At 40.2% G+C, this 14,612-nt stretch overlaps 1 protein-coding gene across 3 annotated transcripts; it reads left to right on the top strand.

Annotated features, from left to right (window-relative positions):
- The first annotated feature begins 856 nt into the window (after nt 1-856).
- LOC117558126 (oxysterol-binding protein 2-like) lies at nt 857-14,435 on the top strand. Of its 3 annotated transcripts, none has more exons than XM_034234127.1 (14): nt 857-1,307; nt 2,462-2,667; nt 6,745-6,995; nt 7,093-7,261; nt 8,164-8,281; nt 8,380-8,446; nt 8,532-8,669; nt 8,756-9,001; nt 9,079-9,199; nt 9,529-9,632; nt 9,854-9,949; nt 10,506-10,684; nt 10,760-10,980; nt 12,163-14,435. In XM_034234127.1, exons 1-14 carry the CDS (start codon nt 1,141-1,143, stop codon nt 12,300-12,302), a joined length of 2,223 nt encoding a protein of 740 aa, XP_034090018.1. In that variant the 5' UTR covers nt 857-1,140; the 3' UTR covers nt 12,303-14,435. The 3 variants fall into 3 exon arrangements, with proteins under 3 accessions (XP_034090018.1, XP_034090019.1, XP_034090020.1); XM_034234128.1 differs by having other exon boundaries at nt 1,197-1,313; XM_034234129.1 differs by lacking the exons at nt 857-1,307; nt 2,462-2,667 and adding an exon at nt 3,827-3,964.
- Nucleotides 14,436-14,612: the final 177 nt, after the last annotated feature.

Below are 14,612 nucleotides of genomic sequence, written 5' to 3'. Positions count from 1 at the left end.
AAGGACTGCTAAGACATTCCGCATCAAAAGAACACATTTCATGTCTGTGAGAGTTTGCGGAGAGAGAGACAGATACGCGAGGAAACAAATAAGGAAATTAGTACTTTGGTGCAGATCAGCTGGCACGGAACCGTTATTACGTTTATTTCTATGTTGCCCTTTATTTGTGTATGTATTTGCGATAAGTGTGCATCTTTGCGCAATGCTGTTGGCCTTGCTGTTTGATATATATATATTGTGCCACAGGCCCGCAGCACGTGACGATGTTGTGTGCCCTCCCATGAAAATCATATGCCCTCCCTTTAGATTTGTTCTGGCGCCGGGTCTGCGTGGGTCACAGGTGACTTTGTTGTTATTGGTACTCGAGCTGCGCATGCGCGCGATGGACATATCCAGTGCTTAAAGCACCGGCTCTGGCGGTCAGTAGGGACTAAATAGAACTTGACTTAGGCCTATATAAAAAATGATGTGTTAAATCTGAGAACATCATTTTTGAAAATTCTGAAACATATTTCTTTAACTGTTTTAATACGGACATTCTTAATAAAATCACATATTTATTTTATATCAGAACGTTTTTTCTCAAATTTAAAGACACGATTTATCAAATATTTGTGTTAATGTTTTTTCTTTTATGATTATTTTTGGTCATGACCTCATTGTTAAAATGAAAAGAAAAGCCTTGTATTCGATTCAGCACTTTTTTCAGAATCCTGCAATGATGTGGAAAACTGCAGTGAATGTCATGTGTGATATATAATATAAAGACACACATACACACCATGATACACACACACACACACACACACACGCGCACAAACAGACCTGCACCCATATGCTACAGTGAGTCCTGTGATGATGGGGACGTCATCATGATCTCCCCTTCTCTCTCACTCTCATCCACAGGCTTTATTGATAACCGTAGTGCAGTTCATGTATTTTATGTAATAATGTGCTTGTTGTGTATCTAGCTGACACGTTTAGCACATCTACGTAGTTATTTTAAAACTATCTCAGGGTAAAGAGCCAACAGCTGCAAGCTAACAGTAGCTTTAGCTGAGGTGCAGTGCAGCTAGCTAACGGTACAGCTGTTGACTCCACCGACTCTCCGTCCATCCCGCTGCCGAAGAAGAGGAGCAAATGAACGAGCTGGTGAAGAGTCTGCCGTCCCCGACTCTCCCGGGGCTGCACCTGACCTGTCTGGACAGCGGGACCTACAAAGGCTGGCTCTTTAAATGGACCAACTACCTGAAGGGTTACCAGCGGCGGTGGTTCGTCCTTAGCAACGGCCTGCTGTCCTACTACAGGTAACGGTAACTAACGGTTACTGCAGCGACCGTTCGTTGGTGTACACCTGTCCCAACAGATGGGAGCACTCAGATATTGTACTTAAGTAAAAGTAGAAGTACTATAGTGTAGGAATACTCTGTTATATGTAAAAGTCCTGCATTCAAAATGTTAATCAAGTAAAAGTACCAACGTATTGGCATCAAATTATACTTAAAGGACCAAAAGTAGGCCTACTCATTATGCAGATTGGCCAATTTCAGAATGATATTATGTGTTGATTATAATTACTGATACATTCATATGTTTACCATAACTGGTAAAGCCTAAAGGTGTTATTGCTGGAGTTTGTGAATTTAGGCAAGTGCAAATAAAGTCTTTGTTGATTATATTTCACGTCATTAATCTAAATCTTCAAAGTAACAGGTATTATATTAATGTAGTGGAAAAGTACAATATTTACCTCTGAATTAAAGTGGAGTAGTACCTCAAAGTTATACTTAAGTACAGTACTTGAGTAAATGTACCTTAGTTACTTTACACCACTGCCTGTCGCTTTAAATAGCCTGTATTGATTCGATAAATGTCAACATTTTGTAATTGTTAAACGTACAAGCAGCAGGTTGGCAAATAAAAACGTTTTAACGTTTAAGGTTATGTTGATTATGTAGCCATAGCCAAATAGCTGTGCTCTGACTGATGCCAGTTTAGCTCCAAAAATCACCTGAGTCATATTCATAAGATGGATATTGAAGATTCAGGAGTTGTCAATATTTAACTAGTTATCAGCTATCCTTAGTTACATACAGTGTTCTTGCTACACTGTATTTCATTTCAGCAGTTTCTTTATTGGATATTCTATTTCCTTTTCCATAACTTCCTGTTGTGTTTATGAAGCATTGAATCACTACACTGGAAATATAAGAAACAATTCTGCTTATTGAATTTTAGTCCACCCTCCAATTGAAACAAATATTATGGGGTAAAACAATTCTAAAGTAAAACTTCTGAATCGGCATATGTTCATATAAGAAGGTAGACCAAAACAAATGTGTCCAGTGTATAAATACAATTCTGTATTGATTTGGGTGTGTTATTTCAACAGTCAACTTCAATTGAAAAAGGAGCTGCATAATTTGCTCACATTTCCTTCTATTGTTCTCTTTCCCTTCAGGACTCAGGCTGAAATGGCACACACCTGCCGGGGCACCATTCCTTTGGCAACAACACACATCGAGGTGGGGGACACCTGCCACTTGGTGTTAACTAGCAGGGGGCGAAGCTACCACATGAAGGCGACCTCTGAGGGGGAGTGTCAGCGCTGGGTCACCGCCCTGCAGCAGGCCAAGGCTAGCTCCTCTCTGCTGATGCATCACTCAGGTGAGGTGTGTGTGTGTGTGTGTGTGTGTGTGTGTGTGTGTGTGTGTGTGTGTGTGTGTGTGTGTGTGTGTGTGTGTGTGTGTGTGTGTGTGTGTGTGTGTGTGTGTGTGTGTGTGTGTGTGTGTGTGTGTGTGTGTGTGTGTGTGTGTGTGTGTGTGTGTGTGTGTGTGTGTGTGTGTGTGTGTGTGTGTGTGTGTGTGTGTGTGTGTGTGTGTGTGTGTGTGTGTGTGTGTGTGTGTGTGTGACCTATTTAAATGTCAATGGTAACTTCCCTCTTTAAAAATGTGTGATGATTCATGTTCACACATAATACTGTCCTGGTGCTGAGAAATAATGTGACTTAAAATTGGCAGTCCTTTCATGTAGGCAAACAAACCTATCTCTTTTTTCATTTTTGGATTAACTGAATGTGTTGTTGCTTTTAAGCTCAATTCAAAGGGCTTTAACAAAAAGCATATAACATTTAAGCACTGACACAATTAAATGTGCAAAAGACATTATAGGACTTTAGCTTCAGATTTAAAAAGCCAAGAAAAACAAGCTAAAACAGAATAAGACGGGTTTTAAAATACAAGAATAAAAGTTCAAATCGCGGCGTATAATTGAATAACTATATGACTGAATAAAAGGCAAACAGGAAAATCTGCGGCTTGATTTTAAATGTCTAAAAGTTGCAGCAGACCTGCAGTTAGTTCTGAAAAACAACATGGTTTACCTGAGAGTCCAAGGTAGGTCAAACTAATTTTAGCTGTATCTTGAATGCAGGCTCATACCAAAATGCACATTGTATCAGTTTGCAGCATTTAATGTAATGCCAACAACAAACCACAAGACGGCAGTGTTGTACCATAGGATGGGATGGATATATGGTACAATATTGATGCAAAATCTGCGTTTAATCATTTAATTTAAAATAACCTATTCCTTACCCCTTTCACACTATATGTTGTATTCTATGAGTCTGGGAGACATTTTGCTGTCCATCCTTATTTGTCTATTAAAACACCTGCAAAGATGCACCGTGGAGTTTTCTCCCCCTCTATTTCTCCCTCTTCTGTACAAATGTGCACAAACACACATGCAGCAGCTTGGCCTCCCTCCCACTCCGTCTCCTCTCTCCCTCCCTGTCTCCTTCAGTATGACGACAGTGAGAGCTGAATGAAATGACCTTCCTTCAGACTCCTCCCGCTCTGGTCGCAAGAGGGGTACAAAAAGAGAGAGGGTATTAGGATTTTCATTGAAAATATTTTCCACCATACACTCCATACAGTGTAGCCTCATCTATGAGTGTCACCTTGTAAGTAACCTTTAATTATTTTACCGAGAGCAGAACTGAGATAAAAAATAGAAGGGGTGTGCTCGCGTGCCTGCATGCATGTGTGGGTTTGTGAATGTTGCCGATGGGATCTGTTTATGGAGTGTGTGTAAATATGGCAATTGGATTTTCTTATTGGACATAATATGATTTCAAGTTAACAAAATGGCTGTGGAACCTTATTTCATTGCCGAACAACAGAGCGGTATTTATTTGTATCCTCATTCTCGGGATTATGACTGTAAATGCAACACCTTGAAGTGTCATTAGCTCACATGTGTGCACCTTTAGGCAGCATGAACTGCTGAGTAAAAGGTTCGACCTGCAGTAAATCAATGTTTTCTGTTCATCTGGATTCTGGACTATTAACATATGGAGTCCATGATGTCACGTGTGAGGTGTTGATGCTCTATCTCTACATCTACCATTGTAGAACAAAGGACTTTGCCACACTGGGAGTTATTACAGCCAAAATACTAAACCAGATTTTAGAAGGGGTTTTCTTCTACTTTGTTTCTGAATGTTCCCATGTTTCAGGTTTTATTTTGTATTGTTTTCATTCATTTTCATCATATATATTTTATTATCCTATCTACTGTCTATTTCTTGTATTGTCTGTTGTTGCCACTTTGGGTGAGTTGTTTGTGTGTTAAATTGCCGGTATGTAGTATTGCTGTTGCTAGGTCACCACCTCAGGATAACAACACCGGCGGTCACGTTACGTATTTACATAGGATAGCGGACTCTCTGGTGAACAGCTGTGAGAACTTATTTTTAACAGTGGATTGGATTTTAACTAGCTCATTAATTCTCACTCAATTATTGCACCCGTTTTTTAGATTTGTGTTTAATCCTGCATTTATTTGGATATTCCATTTGGGACCTCATTTATTTCACCTCAACGCTTTCCAAATGCCTTCAATTTCCTCAAGAGGCGTTTATTGTTGTTTGATTGCCATTACACTCTCTGCTACACACTATTTCAAACAGAATAACAAATGTGTTTTCATCCACGTGCAAACACACAAGCACAAGTCCTCATGTGTTCTGGTGTGTGGGATGTGATTACAGGTTATTATATCATGAGCCTTGGGTTATTGGCTCAGTTGCAGTAATAGCCGGGCAGATGAAGTGGCGGGAAGTGGATTAGAAACAAAGTAATTGAGTGGACCTTTGCGGAAGTTATCCATCACCTACACAGTATCTTGTAACAGCTATCATAGAGGCACCACATGCCTATGCTGTGACTTAACATGTAGATCAATACATCCATAGTGATAGTTTGAGTGTTCACAAGGAAGAACAGTGGAGCTCATGTTGTGCCACAGAGAGCTCTCAGACTTCATCTATATTTCAGAAGCTTCCAGTGCATCCCCATGATCTTTCAATGTGATTCTCACGTCCCACACTGTGTCCACACCAGTGCTCTCTCTATCACCTGTGGGTGTGTTATCATGATTCAACGATGAGTCACCGATATGTCTCAGACCCTCTGGTGTCCTGCATTTAAAAAAACATTTATGCACACCAGCAAGCCTCCCACCTTCATGTATGTTATTACTCCCACTGATGTGTTGTATGGCTATAAAAAGAACACTTTCTATATGAACAGCTGGTAGATCTTATTCAAATGTGTTGACACCTCGAACACAAGTGGGACCCTTTTCTCTGGGCTGTATGTAGGTCATGAAACCATTAACAGATGCGCGCAGGATTTCTTGTTGCCTTTCATTTTTAATCTACTCCTTCTGAGAGTTAGTCATTCCAGTTTGCCCCGATTATTTGTATTCCTTTTCCCCTCTCATAGTGTTCCTTTGTCTTCCTGTGCTTTACTCACACTGGCCTAGATTCAGTTAACATGGTCAGTCATAGTTTTTCTTTTAGACTACACACACATGTTTTGACCCAGAAAATGTTCATTTCTGCATAGGAGGCAGTCATTTGCATTTAATAGATGGGTTATTTGTGTCGGCATCTATATCAGTCTAGAGATCGATGAACAAGCCGCTGTTCATCTCTACTAAAAGAAAACCTTTTTAGGTGTCTAGAATAAAGCCTCATCTTTAAACCAGTCTTTTTCACTATGACCTTCTTAAACTAACACACACTTTGGCATTGGTCCATTATGACAAATATATTGTGTGAACAAGCACTAAACAAAGTTGCTATTTATTTAAAAGTACATTTAAACCCTAAGGCTTTGTACCCAATATGTCAGGAGGAATTACAAGAAGATGTGTCCTTATTTTATTTCAAGATGCTACCAAAACTCTTTTTAATTGCTCGCTATAGGGAATTAGCTTCAATCGAAAAAGGGCGCAGTAGATTTGAAAAAAGATTGTAAGCCAAAAGAGAGCCAATACAAAGGTATAACTGTAGGGTTCAATTAGTAAAGGATTTTAAATGTTCCTTTATGATGCTAGAAAATCAGTCCAGTCTAAAATCCATGAGACTGATGGAGCTCATGACAACAGGGGGAAAAGAGAGATAGAGAGGAGGAAAGGGAGGAGGAGGAAACGGGGTAGTGCGTCATCCTTTTTCTCCCTTTTATTCTAAAAATAGCTCAGTCTCCTGATTGCACAGGCCTACGTTTCCAGGGCAACGGTTTTCATTCACAGCTTCCTGATCTTGTAGAGGAAGGGGTTTTGGGGGAACAGGGTGTGAAGTTGAATTACCTACCTCCATCCTCAAACAATTTCTCATAATAACCTGTAAATGATGTCATTCTTGCAATGACCTTATTTGTCTGTTTGTGTGTGAAGATGACTCGGGAGATGAAGGCCCTGTACCTCAGGAGTATCGAGCCCTAACCCAAGGGGTGCTCAAGACTCTGGCCAGCAAGCTAGACGACCTGAGCACCTGTAATGAGCTGATAGGAAAGCACGGCGCCGCCCTCCAGCGCTCACTCAGCGAGCTCGAAGAACTACGTGGATCCTCTGAGAGCTCGGACAAAGTGAAAGCCGTTAACGAGCGAGCCACGCTTTTCCGCATCACCTCCAATGCTATGATCAATGTGAGTGTAAACAGGACACTTGTCAGATGTCTCTTTTCAATGAGCAGTCTAAAGACTCTGCCTGCATGTTTTCATGTGCGTTGTGTTCACACCTCAGGCTTGTCGTGACTTCCTGGACGTAGCTGAATCTCAGAGCCGGAGATGGCAGAAGACCCTGCAGTATGAGAGGGAGCAGCGTCACCACCTGGAGGAGACCATCGAACAGTTAGCCAAACAGCACAACAGCCTGGAGAGAGCCTGGAAGGAGAACCCCACCTCATACACAGGTGAGACTCATCCCTCTCATCCGCTCTCTTTCGTTTGGTATGCACACTTCTGTTGAGTCTCACTGAATGAGAATATGGCCCTCTTCTGGCCAGTGGTAGAGATGCATGTGTATAACAGAAATGTGGCTCAGACAGACTGATTGTATGTTTATCTACGTAACACGTAGAGAAACACCTGACTACAAAGAAGGCCTCCCAAACTACCTATTTACTGACAGATATGTGTTGTTTACAATTAAAGAAGGTCATATGTATAAGAGTGTGAAGTAAATATTGTATTAAATATCTTCCAATAAGGGATTTTTCTGACAAATGTTCCCCTTTGTCGGCAAAGGTTTTTTGTTTGGTACATATTCTAATAATGTATAATTTCTTTAGCTTAACAATATTTTACGAAGTTTGCAAAGTATAGCTGTAATCTTTGCATCTACTGTACATCAAACTGAATTGTATATTAGGAGATATTCTCAAATGTTTGTTTTTATGGCAACATGAAGAAGTTGACAGAACTTAAAATGGTCTAGAATATAGTCGAGGCTTTTTTTAAGTTACTGTGTATTATTACTTTCTATTGGGCTAATTATTTGGAATGTTAAATAAAAGAGGCTTATTAAAAAACATCTTTATGGGCAAGCCTTTTAATAGATATCCATCCCTGTCAAATGTTTTAGTTCCATCTAGCTTGATCTGAGTCATGTTTTGTGTTTCATGTTGTCATTTATTTTAACTTTAATAATTGTTTTGTTTGTGTTAGGGTTAGGGTTAGGTGATGCCCTTTGTGGCTGTTTGTTTGAAAACACAGTATCATGTAAATGTTATTTGGCCATACCTTGTAAAGCAGCACAAAACATGCATGATTTTTAGAATGATGAAATAAATAATCCATCCCCTTGCCACTGCAGGTGTAGAGCGGCCTCAGGAGGGGGACGCGAGTGATGAGAATGACGACGCAGAGTTCTTCGATGCCATGGAGGACTCCCGTGCATTCATAACTGTGACTACTGGCAGCATACAGCACAAGTGAGAAATGGCCTCTAATAGCTAATAATAGTCTCGGAATTGTGTTATCCATCAGGCATCACTTTGAACTGCATTATAACGGTGTTGCTTCCTCTCAGGCGCTCAGGGAGTAATCAGAGTATGATGAGTGGAAGGATGTCCAATGACTGGACTCACAATGAGAATGTAAGTCCTGAGCATTGCTCTCTTCTTGCGATACCGACTCTTATAACTCTGACATTCAAGTCAAAAGAATGTGGTTTCTTTTCAGGACACCTCAGGCACAAACCACATCCAGCTCCGAAGAACAAGACGCAGTCGTATTCCTGACAAACCAAATTACTCCCTTAACCTGTGGAGCATCATGAAGAACTGCATTGGCAAAGACCTGTCCAAGATACCCATGCCTGTAAATGAAAAACATACAGTACACATTAGCTGTTATATAACGTTTAAGCTTGAGTGACTTAGGAAAAACCTTTCCTGTGATTTCAGGTCAACTTCAACGAGCCGCTGTCGATGCTGCAGCGCCTGACGGAGGACCTGGAGTACAGCGAGCTCCTGGACCGAGCGGCCCGCTGCGACTCGTCTCTGGAGCAGATGTGCCTGGTGGCGGCCTTCTCCGTGTCCTCGTACTCCACCACAGTCCATCGCACAGCCAAGCCCTTCAACCCTCTGCTGGGGGAGACCCACGAGCTGGACCGGCTGGAGGAGTATGGGTATCGCTCCATCTCTGAGCAGGTATGACCAACACAGACACATGACCCTACAGGTATCATTTACACACATTGCCTCCAGCTGATACCCTTCCCCCTCAGGTCAGTCATCACCCACCAGCTGCTGCCCACCATGTGACCTCACAGCGGGGGTGGACCCTCTGGCAGCATATCACTATTGATAGCAAGTTCCGCGGGAAATATATCTCTGTCATGCCATTAGGTAAGAGACAAGGACATTCACTCAGTTCATGATGGCAATATATACCACTACAAACCCATAAAAACACATTCATATACACAACAATTCACAATTTTGTATTTGTTGCATCATTTTCATTTTCAAAAACTCAAGAACACTCTTAAAGAAGAAAAATAAACTAATGATACAAAAATAATAATAATAAATCAAGGTGAAAACTATTTAAATGAAAATAAAATGTAATTTAATAAAAACATATTTTTTACAATAACAATAATGCTATTACTTGTTATTCAACTGTTTTATTATTATTTTATTATTATTGTGTTTCTCCTTTCTCTTCACTATAGGTAACATTCACCTGCATTTCCACTCAAGCGGGAATCACTACGTGTGGAGCAAAGTGACCTCAACGGTTCACAACATTATTGTCGGGAAGCTTTGGATAGATCAGGTTTGCCCCTCTCTACTTTAATGATCAGATTAAGAATAACATGTCATGTGTGAGTTTGCGCTTATCTTTAAACCAAGAGTGAAAGTATTAACGTAATGTTGAACAAGCAATCTTCTAAAAACAGTTAATTCCCAAGAAAAGAACAAATTAGCTAGACAGATAAATAAACAGATATACACGTCTGTTTTTCTTCCTGTTTTCCTGTCTGTTGGCGTTGGCAGTCTGGGGACATTGACGTTGTAAACAACACCACCAAGGACACCTGCCGTCTCAAATTCTCCCCCTACAGCTACTTCTCCAGGGATGTCCCACGAAAAGTAAGTACCTTTCTATTCTGTCAGGGTTCATTTCAGATGAGGAACTGTCAGCAGCTAGAAGAGAAAAAGTAGAATGAAACAGCACTGGAATGTTTGTAATCCTATTTGTAAACTTTGTCAAAATCTATCTACCCTGACTTCACGAAGTATACATCGCAATAGAAGCACATTTTTAAATGATCACATTGTATAGATTATCATATAGACTACTACACCCTGTTCTGGATGTATATTGATGTAAAAAAAAGTGCTTCAATGTAAGCAGTAGTCAAGAATGTGTTGAAAATGGTCATAAGGCTGCACTGCTGAGAGTTCAACTGTGTTTACACTTGCCAAAGAAACATCAGCTTGTCACTGTCAGCAAATGGTTCCTGTTTACTTACATGCTGCAGCTGGAAGGCTTATAGGTCGGAATTGGAAATATTAACTGGGAGAAATCCTACCTCAGCATAAGTGAAGTAGTACCCAGCTGTGAATATGTCAGCAGTATAGCAGTCTGTGTGAGCACACATGTAACTGATCTCTTCCTGTGTGTCTTCTTCTGTGGTGCCTGCAGGTGACAGGAGTGGTGGAGGACAGAGAAGGCACAGCCAATTACATCCTGTCAGGAACCTGGGACGACAAGATGGAGAGCGCCAAAATAGTGGACAGCAGCCAAGGAGGCTCTGAAGGCAAACAGAAGACCGTTTATCAGACTCTTCAGCCCAAACTGCTGTGGAAAAAATACCCTCTCCCGTAAGTTTAGCTTTCTTTATTTAATTGAAACAGACTCCCTTTTGACTTCTCTTAATTCTCTCTTTCCCTTTCCAGAGATAATGCGGAGAACATGCACTATTTCTCCTCCTTGGCTCTGACCCTCAATGAGCAGGAAGATGGAATAGCGCCCACCGACAGTCGTCTGAGGCCGGACCAGCGGCTGATGGAGGCGGGGGTGTGGGACGAAGCAAACATCCAGAAGCAGCGTCTGGAGGAGTGTCAGAGGCTGGAGAGGAAGAAGAGGGAGGCGCAAGCCAACCAGGCTCTGGAGGAAGGTGAGAAACAGGAAACAAGACAACAACTTGCTGTGACTTCACACAGATGTTTGAGTTCGACCATGTTATCCATACGCAGGTCGACACTAGTTTCGCTGTGTTTCATATCTGAGCTTAAACACACATAATGAAATTGGTTTTCGTGACAGCTGTTCCATTTAATAATGAATAAAATAGAATCAAATCAAACTCAAATATATCAATAATGAGTGAAAATCTGCAATAAAAGATCATACAAGATATATTAACTAAATAAATAAAAGTAATATAACCATTAAAGATAAATTAACATAAAAAGAGATATATTTGATTTAAAGATGTTTTAACCGTTACATTTTACTTTTTTTTTCTGTCAGACAAAAAATAATAATTGTTTTGTTATCAGGTCTGGAGTTGATCGTCATGATAATATTCTTTCTTTTACCTCATGGCATTCAAACTACTGAGACACAGATGTGGGTTAAACCACTTTTCGGCAAAGGCAGAAACTTAATTTGTATTTTAGAAGAATACATGTTACTCATCTTCAAACATAATTTTACTATAACCTTGAACTGTACTTGTTTTCCATTGACAGGTAAAAGTTAAACTGCTTCTAAACTGCAGAATAGGTAGTAATAGACAAAGTCACATTACAGATTCAATGGCTGTCTACAGGGTGTGCGCAGAGATTGTTAAAACAGAACTGCAAAGCCTCGTCGCATTAGAAAAAACGCCTTTTTACATTCTGCCCTGAAGGGACATGTTGCTGTCTAACATAAACATGAACTCAGGTGGAATGAGATGTGCTGGCAGGGCCTGTATGCAGCTCTTCTTTTACTTCTTTCCTATTACCTATATGAATGTACGATGTGTTTCGATGGTTTTATGTGAAGCTGCGGGTGCTGCCATCTGGACCAGGACTCTGTGGAAGGAGAGATTTTTTTATATCTCAATATGCTCAATAAATGATGGATAATAAAAGGGTTGTGCATATAATGTTGCTCTTTCTGAAAAGTAAGGTCCATTCATTTGTATTCAGCTTTCCTCTGACTTAAGAGCACAGTCAACTGAAGCAGAGCAAGAGACACAAGAAAAGACATTGTGACGTTGTGGTATAAATAAACTTGCCTTGCCCTGGTGATCTGAAAAATAGTAAATATTAAAGCCTTGCCTTAAAAATATGTTTTTTTGTGTCATTAGGGCAAGACATCGAGGGTTACCAGCCGCTGTGGTTCGAGAAGAGGGCGGAACATTCGGGGGAAAGCACCTACATCTACAGGGGAGGCTACTGGGAGGCCAAAGACAGACAGGACTGGAACATATGCCCTAATATCTTCTAAGAGGTTCCCCTTACAGCATGGCATCAGGAAAGCTGAGAGGTTCCTCCGTATAGGTTACTCCATGACTTATGGACAGCTGTATGTGGATACGTGTGTGTGTGTGTGTGTGAGTTAGTGAATGAACGAAGTACTGAAAGCAGCCGTCACTCCCAGAATTTCAAGCACAAAACAAACTCCTACTTCCTTCTCTTCTGATATACTCTAACTTATCTTTTCAGAACGCATGGCTTCAGTGTGTGTGAGTTGTATGTGTATGCTTATTCAGCACCGCAAAGAACTGATTTATGGGAGTACATCGAGTTCTCATGTGTGTCTGTGTGTGTCGAGAGGGGGATCGTGCTGGGGAAGTTTTGGTACGGAATGTCTTGTTCTCCTCAAAGCTGGAACAACATGTTCTTCATGCTGGGCTCTGACAGAGGCACCGGGATTTAAAGGAAAGTAGCAGGACTACGCTTTCTTCGTAACTTAAAGACTTTTTCACAGCAGACCATTTATTGATCCCGCTGATTCTTGGGAATTTGTATTTAAATGCCCAAACTGTATTTTGAAGAGTTTACTGCCCAGTCTGACTGACAGCTGACAAGCAGCTACTGGACCTCTAAACCAAAGTAGAAGTCATTCTCTTTGGACGGACAAATGACTGAATACACTGATGTTTTACAGACACTGCTGCTTCCCACATCTTGAACTCAAGCTTCTGTCTGACTACATTAAAGGAGCACCTCCCCTATTAGCTGTGAAGATTACTACACAGCCTGTGGAAACAGTTGTACAGTTGGATGTTTTCACAGGCTCTGCAGAAAATGTGTCGAGTCAGAGAAAATCACTTAAGTGACGTCACTTGAGTACTCTCTGAGAACACTATTAGGTTGCATTATGGGAAATGAAGGCTGCAGCATTGAGCTCGACCAGTGAGAGTCAGGATAGCTATACCTTTGTTGCATATATTTGGATCACTTTCTTTTAAATGTGTCTTTAAGACTTAATGCAAGCGCAACAGTAATTAGCTGCAGGGACACAATGCGAACGTTAAACCGGTTTAACCTGGGGGATTTTTTTCAGCAAAGAATTATATTGGTGCTTAATGGTAATTTTAGCCTTATTTATGTAATGAAGTAGTAAATCCCAAGTAGTCACTGCATCCCCTACTCTGAGTTTGTGTACAGATTATAGAAATCCGTCAAGCTTTGTTTGCGGGGATTAACATTCAGGGTGATTTATTTTAAGTAAAATGTACACAAATAACTGGATTGATCATACTTTAAAGTAGCAACAAAGTTGTTTCCCAATAGTTTAAAGTGTAGAAGATGCTAGCTTTGTATTGGTGTCAATCCTAAAATGGCTTTATTTGGACATGGCAGCTATAACATAACTGCACGGTAACATAAGAAGAAAATACTCCCAGGTCAGAGGCTTGTTTTAGGCAGCACAAAAGTATGTTTTGGCATTCAATTAGCTGAAGAATCATTATGTTAAGGAATCAGATTCAAACACATCAGTCAGGACCAGAAAACCTTATTAAAGTAGGCTTGGCAATAGTTTTTTGTGTGTACATTAGTAGTAAATATATATACTATAACCAATATTAACCTCTGTATTTATAGTTTTCATCAAATGGTGTACTATAATAGGGCATGATGCACATGTACATTTAGCCGGTTGCTTTTGGCCTTTATACAGCAAGAATATAATAGAAATAGAATAGCCTAATGTAGAATCACTGTAAGGAAATATTGTTTCACATTACTTGAACATTTACATTTTGGGCACTTCTTAAAATATATCTGTGTATCTTAAATGGAGTCAGGATTGTATACCAGTTATACTGAGATGTTGGAGGAATTCAATGATGATTATAATATATATAATAAGATGATAGAAATAAGGTGTTGTTTAAATAAAGCACAATGTTATGTTTCCTTGCAGGTAATTATCATGGTAATTACACATATTACATCATCTCAACATATAGCTATGCATGGTTTTAGAGTGCTTAAGCATTTCTGTAGTGGAAGCCTCTTCACCTAGCTAATTGTTTGGACTCTTTACTGAAACATGATGTGAACTCACCTTTTGTGCCCAATGACCTGAAAAGTGTTATATTTTTTAGCTCAATAAAAACATAAAGCTGTGCTGTTGTTATACTGTCACACCACTGTTGTTCATGTGCATGTAAATGAAGCTTTCCAGAGAAACTGTCTGTCTTGATGCATCAAGAACAACAACCCATTTATCTTGGGACAGTGTCACTATTCTGGGATGAGGTCAAATGTCAGACAACAAAAAAAGAAACGAGACACCAGAAATGTG

Source organism: Gymnodraco acuticeps, unplaced genomic scaffold (genome assembly GCF_902827175.1).
Source record: "Gymnodraco acuticeps unplaced genomic scaffold, fGymAcu1.1, whole genome shotgun sequence".
NCBI lineage: Eukaryota > Metazoa > Chordata > Actinopteri > Perciformes > Bathydraconidae > Gymnodraco > Gymnodraco acuticeps.
Note: the sequence above shows the minus strand (reverse complement) of the source record. Positions and strands in the feature narration are given on the sequence as shown.

Bases quoted from the DNA above. Each gene is read 5' to 3' on its own strand.
- LOC117558126 (XM_034234127.1), top strand. From the start codon at position 1,141: ATGAACGAGCTGGTGAAGAGTCTGCCGTCCCCGACTCTCCCGGGGCTG. The intron at 6,996-7,092 runs GTGAGTGTAAAC...TTCACACCTCAG, and splicing joins CCTCCAATGCTATGATCAAT to GCTTGTCGTGACTTCCTGGA. The intron at 10,685-10,759 runs GTAAGTTTAGCT...TTCCCTTTCCAG, and splicing joins TGGAAAAAATACCCTCTCCC to AGATAATGCGGAGAACATGC.